General features: G+C 46.5%; 1 protein-coding gene across 11 annotated transcripts in view; it reads left to right on the top strand.

The window, feature by feature from the left end:
* The window catches only part of tanc2 (tetratricopeptide repeat, ankyrin repeat and coiled-coil containing 2), a 234,334-nt gene extending 221,205 nt beyond the window's left edge, over positions 1–13,129 (top strand). For 10 of the 11 annotated variants that reach the window (XM_031894275.1, XM_031894272.1, XM_031894277.1 and 7 more), the window contains 5 exons: positions 442–471; positions 4,161–4,252; positions 5,901–6,047; positions 6,500–6,600; positions 6,968–13,129. In XM_031894275.1, the coding sequence (XP_031750135.1) occupies positions 442–471; positions 4,161–4,252; positions 5,901–6,047; positions 6,500–6,600; positions 6,968–8,882 (2,285 nt within the window). In that variant the 3' untranslated portion in view covers positions 8,883–13,129. The remainder of the gene's footprint in view (positions 1–441; positions 472–4,160; positions 4,253–5,900; positions 6,048–6,499; positions 6,601–6,967) is intronic. The other variant, XM_012952715.3, reaches the window with a different exon arrangement.
* Positions 13,130–13,905: the final 776 nt, after the last annotated feature.

Below are 13,905 nucleotides of genomic sequence, written 5' to 3'. Positions count from 1 at the left end.
TAACCCCTCCTCCTCCATGTTTCTGCTGATGCTCCCACATTCTCTGCCTTATTTCTGCATTTCTCTTTCCTTCCCCCTCCTTCCTTCCATCTTTTGTTCTTTTTATCACACTTTTCCCCCTAAAAACAATCTGCCACATTTTTGCCTTTCAAAATCTTTCTTGTCTTTTCTTATCTTTTTTACCCACTATTCTGTCCCTCCCACCGATACTCAACCCACCACCCCATTTTTCTTTCCTGTCTGTCGCCTCCATGGGCTTTTCACCACCCATTCACTTTACTTTCTCCCTCTCTTCTCTGTTCTCCCTTCCTCTCCCGATTTCCCCACATTTACTCCCCCACCCCCATTAAATGTCTCCCCCCCCCCCCTCCTAATCTTCCATTCTCTTTTTCTCCCTCTCTGGTTTTGTTTCAAACGTTGACCCTTGTTTGCTGCTTGAAGGCTGTCAGACCTTACCAAGCCGCCCTAAAGGTTAGACTTGACATCCGTGCCATAGCTTTGCTCCGCATGCCTCACATATTCTTGCCAAACACGCACATTGGATGATGCTTCAATTACTAAAAAAAGAAACTTTAGACATTAAGCTTCCTTGCAGCCTAGGGGTTGATGAAAGTAAGCAGAAAGTGTGTATCAGTAATGGCCGTGCCCCCTGATCTCACTGTTAGATGGGCTGTTTGGCTAAATAAACGGGAAGGCACAACTGCAAAGGGAGATGTCCTGAAGGCTGAAGCTCTTACACAAAACAGTGGCTAATTGGGAAGGGCAGGAGCTCCCTCTTGTGGCCAGTATGGCTGGCTGCGCAGGAATATCACTCCTGTACTGATCCATCTGCTCTCTGGCCTTGGCTTTACCACAGCCCTTGTCTAAAAAAGGCTAAAACCTTTGGGTAGAGCAGTTTGTGTGCTTTGTGCTCAGTGCATTCCATTGTATACTGACTTGATTGCAACATGTAGAGCAGTGCCAATATATGATGGGTATATCTAGTGTGTGACAGGGGCACTGTGTGTGCATTGGTGTCTGCAGAGAATTATACAGTGTGTGTCAGGCAGGGAATGGGGGGGGGGGTCTGTGTGTCAGGGACAGCAGTGTGTGTGTGTCAGGCAGGGCATGGGGGGGGGGGGGTCTGTGTGTCAGGGACAGCAGTGTGTGTGTGTCAGGCAGGGCATGGGGGGGTCTGTGTGTCAGGGACAGCAGTGTGTGTGTGTCAGGCAGGGCATGGGGGGGGGGGGGTCTGTGTGTCAGGGACAGCAGTGTGTGTGTGTCAGGCAGGGCATGGGGGGGGGTCTGTGTGTCAGGGACAGCAGTGTGTGTGTGTCAGGCAGGGCATGGGGGGGGGTCTGTGTGTCAGGGACAGCAGTGTGTGTGTGTGTGTGTCAGGCAGGGCATGGGGGGTGGTCTGTGTGTCAGGGACAGCAGTGTGTGTATGTGTGTCAGGCAGGGCATGGGGGGGTCTGTGTGTCAGGGACATCAGTGTGTGTGTGTGTGTCAGGCAGGGCATGGGGGGGGTCTGTGCGTCAGGGACAGCAGTGTGTGTGTGTCAGGCAGGGAATGGGGGGGGTCTGTGTGTCAGGGACAGCAGTGTGTGTGTGTCAGGCAGGGCATGGGGGGGGGTCTGTGTGTCAGGGACAGCAGTGTGTGTGTGTGTGTGTGTCAGGCAGGGCATGGGGGGGGGGTCTGTGCGTCAGGGACAGCAGTGTGTGTGTGTGTGTGTCAGGCAGGGCATGGGGGGGTCTGTGTGTCAGGGACAGCAGTGTGTGTGTGTCAGGCAGGGAATGGGGGGGGGTCTGTGTGTCAGGGACAGCAGTGTGTGTGTGTCAGGCAGGGCATGGGGGGGGGTCTGTGTGTCAGGGACAGCAGTGTGTGTGTGTGTGTGTGTGTCAGGCAGGGCATGGGGGGGGGTCTGTGCGTCAGGGACAGCAGTGTGTGTGTGTGTGTGTCAGGCAGGGCATGGGGGGGGGTCTGTGTGTCAGGGACAGCAGTGTGTGTGTGTGTCAGGCAGGGCATGGGGGGGTCTGTGTCAGGGACAGCAGTGTGTGTGTGTGTGTGTCAGGCAGGGCATGGGGGGGGTCTGTGTGTCAGGGACAGCAGTGTGTGTGTTTTGGTGGGGAGATAAGGGTGTGTAAAGAGACTGTGTGTGTGAGAGGTAACGCAGGGTGTTTGTGTGAGAGTGTGTATGTCAGGAAGAGCTGCATGTGTGTGAGTGAGAGCAGTGTGTATGTGTATGAGTGAGAGCAGTGTCTGTGTGTGTGTGAGTGAGAGCAGTGTGTATGTGTATGAGTGAGAGCAGTGTCTGTGTGTGTGTGAGTGAGAGCAGTGTGTGTGTGTGAGTGAGAGCAGTGTGTGTGTGTGTGAGTGAGAGCAGTGTGTGTGTGAGTGAGAGCAGTGTGTGTGTGAGTGAGAGCAGTGTGTATGAGTGAGAGCAGTGTGTGTGTGAGTGAGAGCAGTGTGTGTGTGAGTGAGAGCAGTGTGTGTGTGAGTGAGAGCAGTGTGTATGAGTGAGAGCAGTGTGTATGAGTGAGAGCAGTGTGTATGTGTGTGAGTGAGAGCAGTGTGTGTGTGTGTGAGTGAGAGCAGTGTGTGTGTGTGAGTGAGAGCAGTGTGTGTGTGTGTGAGTGAGAGCAGTGTGTGTGTGAGTGAGAGCAGTGTGTGTGTGAGTGAGAGCAGTGTGTGTGTGAGTGAGAGCAGTGTGTGTGTATGAGTGAGAGCATTGTGTATGTGTGAGTGAGAGCAGTGTGTGAGTGTGTGAGTGAGAGCAGTGTGTGAGTGTGTGAGTGAGAGCAGTGTGTGAGTGTGTGAGTGAGAGCAGTGTGTGAGTGAGAGCAGTGTGTGTGTATGAGTGAGAGCATTGTGTATGTGTGTGAGTGAGAGCATTGTGTATGTGTGTGAGTGAGAGCAGTGTGTGTGTGTGTGAGTGAGAGCATTGTGTATGTGTGTGAGTGAGAGCAGTGTGTGTGTGTGTGTGAGTGAGAGAGACAGGCAGATTGGGTGGGGGCACTATTACTATGATACAGATCAGGGTCTATCCTTCCAGTTCAGCACAGAGACAGGATGGGGGCCCCTAGGGTGCTGGAAAAGTTGTTTTCCTACAGGTTAGCCAGTACTGCCCAATCATTCTCACTAAGGTCCTCTCTCCTCCCTGCTCCACACTCTCTCCTCTCTTATCTTTTTATCTCTGTCCCCTCTGTCTCAAACCCTCACCTCGTTCTCTGTCTCTCTTCTTCTCGTTGTCTCTCTTTTTTTTATGTTTCTGTCTTTTGTTCTCACCTGCCATATTGCGCTTCTCTACCCACCTCTTCTTTCCTCTGCCTTCTTCCCTGCTCTATCTCTCACTTCTCCAGAGCATTCTTATTTTTCTTTCTAACACTGTATCCATTCTTTCACCCTTCTATCCACTCCTACTTTGTTTTTTTATCTTTTTACCCAACCCCTTCCTTTTCCTTGGGGCAATCCCTGCCCTTTCCCTCTTCCACTTGTGCCCTCCCTTTCCTTTGTCACCCGTTTTATTGTTTCTCTTTTTGGTCTGCCCCATTGTTTTCCATTGTCACCTTTCCACCCACTTTTCCCTCTGTCACCTTTCCCTCTGTCACCTTTCCCTCTGTCACCTTCCCGCCCACCTTTCCCTCTGTCACCTTCCCGCCCACCTTTCCCTCTGTCACCTTCCCGCCCACCTTTCCCTCTGTCACCTTCCCGCCCACCTTTCCCTCTGTCACCTTCCCGCCCACCTTTCCCTCTGTCACCTTCCCGCCCACCTTTCCCTCTGTTTCTTGACCAAACCTTTACCCCCTGTCAGTGACCTAGTGACTTTCCCTCTGTTTCCTGGCCTCCTCATAATTTGTTTACCCAGACGTACCCTGTTGACCCTTGTTGGTTTTCCATCTTCCCCCTTTACCTGTCCCATGTCCAGTTTTCTTTCTTCTTTCTGTAGCCATCATCTCCACCTTTCTTCTCTAATTCTCCATGCCTTTTTTTATCTCCTTTTTCCAACTTTTCCCAACTTTCTTCTTCTCCCAGGCCTCCTCGTCTGCTTTTCACTGTTGTCTTTTCTCCATCTTATTTTATACTTGCCCCTACTCTTGTACCTTTTCCTTCCCGCACCTGTTTGGTTCTCCTCCTTGCATTGTATCCGTTTTTTTACCCATCATGCATCCTGTACACTGCAGGTCCAGCAACTTGGGCCATGGCAACTTCCAAGCCAGACATCATGGTCATTCTGCTGAGTAAACTGATGGAGGAGGGAGACATGTTCTACAAGGTGAGAAGCATGGGGCAGATAAAATAGTGATGGGGCTCTACTACAATTGGGAGGGACTTATAATTATGGAATTAAGATGCTTGGCAAAGATATATAATAGATTAGAAAAGATAGGCAAATTCTTCAAAATTTTGTATAAAAATGCCTTGCATGTTCTGCATAGTTAACAAATTCAGTAGTTTATGACCAAGTCAGTTTGGCCAATGTAACGTACGCTGGGCAAATTGACTGGATTATACTGCAGGCCTACCTCAACCCATTGCGCATGGAGCACATGATGTGGTCCTCAGCCTTCAATGGGCCCCATACTCTAGCCAGTAAGTTGTCAACTTGGTGTGGATGGGCCGAGTCAGCAGCTTTCATTGGTCTTTTCATGGCCTTCAGGTGAGACTTGATGACTTGGAATCTAACAAACAAGAGATTGAGTTGGTGGAATTTGTTGATATATAAACAGACTTACTTTATACTTTGAAGCAGAACACAAAGTAAAGATCCAGGTTGAGAGGGAGAAAACATGTTCTATTAGGAGGAAATTTGGATGTTGAGGCTGAGAAACTAAATAAGATTCCTAGCATGTGTTGGAAAGGTCCAGTGTGCAACTTGATTTAGTATTTTAGAAGACTATTGATCTTACCCTGACTACCAGTTATAAAGCCTGACTGAGAGGAAGAACAGTGATACAGTCAGGCAAATAAATCACTATTTCATAGTATTCTGCTTAAAATAGAACATATTCTTTTTGGACTGAAGGTTAGATGTTTGGTTAAAAGTAGATACCGGTATGGGACTGGTTATCCAGAATGCTCGGGACCTGGGGTTTTCCAGATAAAGGGATCTTTCTGTCATTTGGATCTCCATAACTTAAGTCTGCTAAAAATCATTTAAACATGAAATAAACCCAAAAGGATTATTCTGCCTTCAGTAAGGAATTATATCTTAGTTGGGATCAAGTACAGGTACTGTTTTATTATTACAGAGAAAAGGGAATCATTTAACCATTAAATAAACCCAATAGGGCTGTTCTGCCCCCAATAAGGGGTAATTATATCTTAGTTGGGATCAAGTACAGGTACTGTTTTATTATTACAGAGAAAAGGGAAATCATTTTTAAAAATTAGAATTATTTGCTTATAATGGAGTCTATGGGAGATGGGCTTTCCATAATTCAGGACTTGGATAATGGGTTTCGGGATAAGGGATCCCATACCTGTACCAAGGAAAGGTAGTTGTTTGATGATAAGTGCTGAGGAAGGGTAGTGGTTTGGTAATAAGTAGATACAGAGGAAGGTTAGATGCTTGGTAATGAGTAGATACTAAGAAAGAATAGAAGCTTGGTGATAAGCAGATACCAAAGTAGGGCAGATTCTTGGTGACTGATACTGAGGAGAGTGCCACAGTGTGTATGTACTGACACAGATACTGAGGAGATGCCTAGGAATAGGGGTTAGTATGATTTCTAAGATATGGATAGATAATTATGATCAAATGCCGCTTTCATCAAGGGTAGATGGGCTGACAATAGCCAGTGTTGATCAATAGCTGCTTATATAAGAGTGGAATAAATATATTTTTGGCAGTGGTTAGACAATGAACCGGAAACATTATGGGATCTTATCTAATTGTGAGGATGCTTCCTTTATTCCTTTAGAAGGGAAAGGTAAAAGAAGCGGCTCAGAGGTACCAATACGCTCTGAAGAAGTTCCCACGTGAGGGATTTGGTGAGGATCTCAAGACATTTCGAGAACTCAAGGTGTCTCTCCTGCTTAATCTGTCCCGCTGCAGACGAAAGATGAATGTGAGTGAAGAAACCCTCCATGTCCATTTCTTTTTTCCTTAATCAGGCTGGAGAGCATTCCAAAATTGGAAAGTATATACAAATACATAAAGTCAACTTTTCCTTACATAACCAAGTTTATATACGGAAACAGCCTTGCCTTAGTTATTCGCGATGATGTACATTGTAGAAAGCCAGCGCTATTACTGGACCCTGCAGCCAAATCTGGAGACCTGCTCTAAATCCTTGGGGTTGGTCAGTTTTGCGCCGTTTGAGACTCCCAACTAGGCCCTGTGAGAGAATAGGGCCACAGCCACTACTGGGTCTCCTGGCTTTTGCCACTTCCCTGGAAAATAATCCAGTCAAGATGAGCAGAATAGCATCTTCCACTGAAAACCAATGTACCCGTTATACTGTCTAATCAGACATTTTGTATCTAATTCTTTTATTTTTTCTGTGATATTCTGTTGCAGGACTTTGGGATGGCTGAGGAGTTTGCCACTAAAGCTTTGGAACTGAAGCCAAAATCCTATGAGGCATTTTATGCCCGAGCCAGAGCCAAGCGCAGCAGCAGGTGAGCCGAACAGAGCTTATATTGCTAATATTGAGGTTATTTGTTGAAGGTTCTACGCAAACCTGATGATAGAATTTCACTTTTTCCTTAATGTGATGTTTAATAATCTGACCAGCTGCCGCTGCCATAGTGTTCTTTTTCTGGCCACTATATGGGGCCTGTACTTTAATCTGCTTGCTTGATATAGGACTGTGGGTTTGGTAGGAAGCTGCATTGAAAAGCTTTATAGTTTATAATTTTCATAGTTTGTCCTACTTTCCCACTGAGGGTTCCTTGCTTTGATGAAGGTTGTTCTGCAGGAATACATTCCCCCTCACTGTGGCACCTGCATTAAGACCAAAGTGACCTTCCCGCTTGTTTGTTGCAGGCAATTCACTGCGGCTCTGGAGGATCTGAATGAGGCGATCCAGCTTTGTCCTAACAACCGTGAAATTCAGCGGCTGCTAATGCGCGTCGAGGAGGAATGCAGACAACTTGAGCAGGAGGAGGAGGTGCAGGAATTGCAGGATGAGCCAGAGCAGGAGGTGCAGAATGAAGAAATAGACTCCACACAGGAGGATATCTATGAGGAAGAGTATCTTGAGCAGGACATGGACACTGTTCCTGTGGTGTTACCGACTGAAGTGAGGCCGTGCCCTGGTCTAACAGGAATGCAGAGTCCACCCCAATCTCCTGCCCATCGGGATTCTGCCTATATATCTGGCTTTGACTTCAGGTCCAACAGCTCAGTAGGTTCTCCAACAAGGCAAAGCTACCAGTCTACTTCTCCTTCCCTTTCTCCCACTCACCAGAACTCTCACTACAGAGCCAGTCCTCCTCACACATCACCAGCCCACCAGAGCTCATCATATCGCTTCAGTCCCCCTCCTGTTGGGGGGCAAGTTATGGACTACCCGAGCCCACCTCCTTCACCTCTACGAAGGGCACCCCAGTACAGAGCCAGTCCTCCTAGTGAAAGCATCTCAATGTACAGGCAGCCATCTGGCTCTCCAGTAAGGTATCAACAGGAACCATGCATAAGTCAGCTCCCAGGTAGACCCAAGTCTCCTTTGTCCAAGATGTCTCAAAGGTCCTTCCAGATGTCACAGCTTCCAACTGCCGTTCCTCAACCTGCACACAGGTTGCAACCTGCCAAGGCACAGATTGTACGAAGCAACCAGCCTAGTTCTGCAGTTCACTCCAGTGCAGTAATCTCCAGTGGGACATATGGACAGGTAGCACATGGAATGGCTAGTAAATACCAGACATCTTCTGGGGAGATAAGCCAAAGCCGACTAGTGTACCAAGCCTCTCTAGGAGGTCTCCTACCAGATGGACGTCCTGTACAGCATGTGCAAGCTAGTTTGAGTGCTGGGGCAATATGTCAACAAACATTCCCAAAAGATGACATTCCTCAACGGCCGACCTCTGCCTATAGAGGTGGTATGAGGTACAATCAAACACCACAAATTGGCCGCAGCCAGTCGGCATCTTACTATCCAGTTTGTCACTCCAAACTCGAGCTAGAACGTACTTCTCTGCCATCCAGCCAACTTGGCTCTCCAGAAGTCTCTCACCTGATAAGGAGACCCGTGAGTATCAACCCTAATGAAATCAAGCCTCACCCGCCAACGCCAAGGCCGCTGTTGCACTCGCAAAGTGTGGGACTTCGCTTTTCTCCGTCCAGCAACAGCATTTCATCCTCTTCCAGCCTGTCTGCTAACTTCCGTCCATCAGCCTCCATTCAACAAATGGAGATTCCACTCAAACCAGCCTATGAACGGCTCTGTGATGAGTTATCTCCGGTGTCCCCACCCCAAGGGACTTACCCCAATGAACCTACTCGTTCCCGGACCACCCCCTTCATGGGTATCATCGACAAGACAGCACGGACTCAGCAGTACCCTCATCACCATCAGACGAGCAGACCATGGGCTGTTTCCTCTGTAGACACTGTCCTTAGTCCCACATCTCCTGGTATCCTCCCCCAGCAAGAATCTTTCAGCCCCCCCTCCTCAATCAGCAACATTGCATTTTATAACAAAACCAATAATGCGCAGAATGGGCATCTACTGGAAGACGACTACTACAGCCCTCATGGGGTCTTACCCAATGGCTCCCGAGGGGACCTGTTAGAGAGAGTTACGCAGGCCTCTTCTTATCCTGATGTCAAAGTGGCCAGAACACTGCCTGTTGCGCAGGCTTACCAGGACAACCTTTACCGGCAGCTGTCCAGGGACTCCCGACAGGGCCAGACTTCACCCATCAAACCAAAGAGACCATTTGTGGAGTCCAATGTGTAGAATGACTGACTGTCCCCTTCTATTCCAGGGTCTCCTCCTTTTTTCTCATCAATGCTCCCTTCCTATGTCCTTCTATGTCTTGCTCTGCAGTCAGGTGATGGAGCAACTCTTCCTGAGACTACAGTGTCTCCTACTTCTCTTCCTTCCCCCCAGCATTGGAGACTTTAACTCAGTTTGCACTTCTGACCCACCAAGTTGGGCAGATCTGGTCCCCTAGTGCAGAAGATACTTCCTAGAAGTCCTTCTTGCATTGAACAAGTTGGGTTCTCAGCTGGGCAATCTTTTTATCCCCCTCCCTTACTATCTATTTAATTTTGGAATGTGTTTTATTGTTTGTGAACTAGATTTTAACCAGTAATTGCACTTACCTTGATAAGGCATCCTACCAGCCCCTTCACCTTTCTGTACACAGCTATAGGGCTTTATTGGGAATGAAACTGCTTCTTCTTCTTCTTGAGATCAAGCTTCTGCAGGCAGGCAGTGTAAATAGGCCTGGGTTATTATTTTTGGGGTGTTAAGCTAAGGTAGAAGCAGACCCGTCATGGAGAGAGTAAGTAAAAAGCTCACACTAGCAGCACCGCAGGGATCTGGAAATTTAGCACTCAAAAGGGCTCTGTCTATATATCTACCTATCTGTCTGTCTGTCTAGACACAAACACACACAATACTGTACAAATGATCTAGAAATATACTTTATAAATGAGTGATTACTTTTTTAGCTGAGAAATCATTTGTACAAATACCTTCAGAAGCCAACACCATGCCTCCATACACCGACAGTTTCTATGGGACTGATGTCACCATCCAATACGTTTGCCTCATTTAGATTTGTCATTGGTGGTTTTAGAGGGGTGTAAATGTCGAGAATCAAGCAGCATGGTGACCAGCATACCGGTAAGGTTCAGATGTGCCTTGAGGTGGGCTTGGTAGATCACTCTGAAAACTGGTACCATTGCCAGCTGGCTGTCTGAATAAGAACTTTGTGCATCAAGGATGCGTTGGACGTTGCTTTGAGTCCCCTGATCCAATCCGTACTAGGAAAGTTCACCCTTTGGCTGTGTAAGGAATGGTAGAGGTGAGCCTTCCAGTCAGAATAGCTGAATCTGAGTAAGGAAACTCGCTGCCCTTTTGATAGCTTTTAATTTGCATTGGTAGCTAAGGATTGAAATAATATACCCCATACACATGTTAGATATTAAATAGGAGGGTCGAATGAGGCAAATCAAATATAGGTTGTTTATTTGAGGAAAATGATCATGGTTTATTTTTAGTTCCAGGAATATTGCAGCAGGTGCCTCTACAGCTGTTGTCGCGCTAGAACTTCCACCAGAACTTTTGGTTCCACGAGAACTGGAGAGCTGCCAATGCTTGTGTTTTTATTGCTCTTTTTAATTCTTACTGTGCACTTTCTTGGCCAGAGTTTCCCAGAGTATACAGAGCTCATATCAGATATGGGATTGTAAGAAGCCTTGTTATCCTCTAGTGCAGTGATCCCCAACCAGTGGTTCGTGAGCAACATGTTGCTCCCCAACACCTTGGATGTTACTCCCTGTGGCCTCAAAGCAGGTGCTTTTTTTTTGAATTCCTGGGTTGGAGGCAAGTTTTGGTTGTATACAAACCAGGTGTACTGGCAAACAGAGTCTCCTGTAGGCTGCCAGTCCACACAGGAGCTACCAAATAGCCAATCACAGCCCTTATTGACACCATCATGAACATTTTTCATGCTTGTGTTGCTCCCCAACTCTTTTTACGTTTGAGTGTTGCTCACAGGTAAAAAAGGTTGGGGATCCCTGCCCTACTGCCACCTTACTACTAATGGCCTACTGGGGCAGATTACGTTACTCTTAAGTAAGAAGGTAGATTATTGATATTGCTTTGGCACCATACACTGGCCAGTGGTCTGATGACACCCTTGTCGGCCTATGGATGCAGTCCTTGGCTTATGGATCTTCACGACCCACCCACATGAACTGATGAGAGAGACTTGTTGTATAAATCCAGATCAATCCTTTGGCTGGGCAGACTAGATGCTTCTGACTTGAAGGTTGGACGAAATGCTGGTAGACATTGGCTGACATGTTTGAGGTATATTTATCAGGCTTGGTATTTTGGAACAGTGCTGGTGGTTTGGAAGAGCGACTGCCCCATGATCATGCTGTGAGAGCTGATCCAATATCATGTCCTTGCCCCTCACTATAAGAATGGACATTTATCCTGCCACTTATTTGCAGACTTGGTGCTCCACTACCTTTAAGTCAAGTGTGTAGTCCAGTGTAGGAAAACAGGGTGCTTAGGGATCAGTTGGCTTTGCATGCACTTAGCCATGGCTCACACCTCATGGATTAAGAAAAGCAGAGCAGGGAGACATACAGTTCCCATTGCCCTAAATATCAGTGAACAAGGTGTAATGAAAATATTTGGTACATACTCACACGCTGCACTGTAGGCTTTCACCTTCTGTAGGGTCCCAACACTGTAGGCCGTCACTTTCTATGGGGTTAAAGGCCACGCTGCACAGTAGGCCACCATTTTCTTTATGGTAACAGGGCAACACTGCACCGTAGGCTATCTCTTTCCTTAGGGTAACAGGGCTACACTGCACCGTAGGCCATCACTTTCCTTAGGGTAACAGGGCAACACTGCACCGTAGGCCATCACTTTCCTTAGGGTAACAGGGCAACACTGCACCGTAGGCCATCACTTTCCTTAGGGTAACAGGGCAACATTGCACCGTAGGCCATCTCTTTCCTTAGGGTAACAGGGCAACGCTGCACCGTAGGCCATCACTTTTCTTAGGGTAACAGGGCAACACTGCACCGTAGGCCATCTCTTTCCTTAGGGTTACAGGGCAAAGCTGCACATAAGCCACCATTTTCCTTAGGGTTTTACGGCAACGCTGCATCACAGGCTGTCACTTCCCCTAGGGTTACAGGGCGACGCTGCACATAAGCCACCACTTCCCTTAGGGTTAAAGGGCAACACTGCATCACAGGCTGTCACTTCCCCTAGGGTTACAAGGCAACACTGCACTGTAGGCTTGTGGCCCTACTGTAAGGATTTAAGGCAATACAAATAGAGTAGGGTTTCTGAATATTACAGCTTAGGGATAGGTGACTTTTGCTGGGTTCTCTTTTATTGTCCCCTGAATGGCAGGATGGCCACAATCCATGGATGCTTTGCTGCGAGCATGTGTTATGTGTAAGATGCGAATGAAGGGGGTCTCATTTAACCTTTCCTTTTTATAAGTGGTAACCATCTTTTAAAGTGCACTATAAAAAATATATATATATATTTTTGATTTTTATTTTTCCGCTCCGTATCTCCAAACTGCTTAACCCCCCAATGGTTCTGCTGCCCCCTCCCCACCCCTTTTTCCACTTTGCAAACGTATTGCACATACCAGAAAGACTGGACATGCCCATCGGGGTCCTTTCCTACCCCGGCCTTCCCCCAGAACCCCCTAAATCAGAAGGACTCTTCTTTGTACAGTGTATTTAATCCAGTGCATGGTCTGTTCTCTTTACCAATATACAGAACACCGCCATTGTTTAATATATATATATATATAAATATATATATATGATAGTGAGTGCTCAGGTCAAGGAGTTATGTTTTTATACACAGCCTCCCACCTATTCTTCCTCTCGATGATGAGGGGGGGTGCCGATTTGAGCACTGATGTTCATGTGAATAATGAAGAGGGAATATAAAAAAAAAAGAAACATTTTCTGTTGACTACTTTCATTTTTCTGCTCTTATTAACCCCCCACGTACCCTTTAGCTGTTGCAGGTGTTATGAGCCACTCTGTAGAACAGAGAAAGGCAGCCTTCGACTCTGCAGAACTACAACTTTCATTTTAGCTGCCGGGGAGGGGGGGGGGGGATTTATGGGATTTGTAGTCTGAAGAGCCAAGGTTGCCAGTGGTTTCAATGCCTCTAACATCTTAAGAAGTTAGGGGGGGGGGGAAGCACGCTAGGTGCCTGGGTTTATAAACAAAGATACAAAACAGCCCCCCAACACTTTTATTTTATGTCTTTAACTTTTATTTTCTTCTCATTACCGCTGTATTTGCTTGCTCTGTTTTTTCCTTGTCTGTACATGTGAAGTGTGAGATAGATGTGAACAATAATTCCTACCTTCCCGAGCCGCCTTCTCTCTATAAACTGTAATTGTAAATTCAACAAGAAATTGTATGGGATGAAAGAGAAAAGAAATGTACTTATTTATAAATGGTTAATTACACTTACTCAAACAGTCTGTGTTTCTGTTACGCTGGGGGGAAGCAATGAGGCTTTAAGGGCCAGTAACAATGTACTTGTATAGAATATACTGTTAGCCTGAATACAATGACAACAATTCTCTTCTGGGAACTTTGCTGTAGGTGTTGAACGGACAGATACAACTTTCACTTTATAGGGTTACTGGTCCTTTAAAGGGCAATGATGCAAGTAGCAGTTGGTCTTTTTAAATGGATGCTAACCTAAAATCTTTTTTCCAAAATTAAATACATTTTACATAAAGTGTCATATCAACAGGCCTATGGAGCCTTGTCCACTTTTAACCATACTGTTGCATGTATGTGAATTTATTGACTAGTTCAGACACACCAATCTGTTAGATGGCTGCTAAATTGTCTGAACTGAATATTTTATCTACTTTGGCTCAAAATGATGCAGTGATCTCTGACTGCTGAAGGCACCAAGAATTGTGCCATAAAGCAAGACAGTAACAGTGACAGTGCTTTGCAAAAGGTAAGCAGAAAAGGGACCCGCATTACTGAGCCATCATCACTAGTGGCCAAAGGGCAAGTGAATGGGATCATGGCTGTGATGCAGGAGCTCCCTCTACTGAGCAAAAAGAGAACTGCAGCTACAGCAACATGGCAGATTCTGTGTAACAAGGTAGGTAACCAACAGTCCTTAATTACCTAAAAGTAAATTCCAAATACAGTGGAATTCTTCATAGGATTCCATAGAAGTGTTATATTTTGTTCTGATTACATTATTTAGTCTGAATCCTAAG

Source organism: Xenopus tropicalis, chromosome 10 (assembly GCF_000004195.4).
Source record: "Xenopus tropicalis strain Nigerian chromosome 10, UCB_Xtro_10.0, whole genome shotgun sequence".
Lineage (NCBI taxonomy): Eukaryota > Metazoa > Chordata > Amphibia > Anura > Pipidae > Xenopus > Xenopus tropicalis.
The sequence above is the reverse complement of the archived record's forward strand: the minus strand, read 5'-3'. Positions and strand labels throughout refer to the sequence as shown.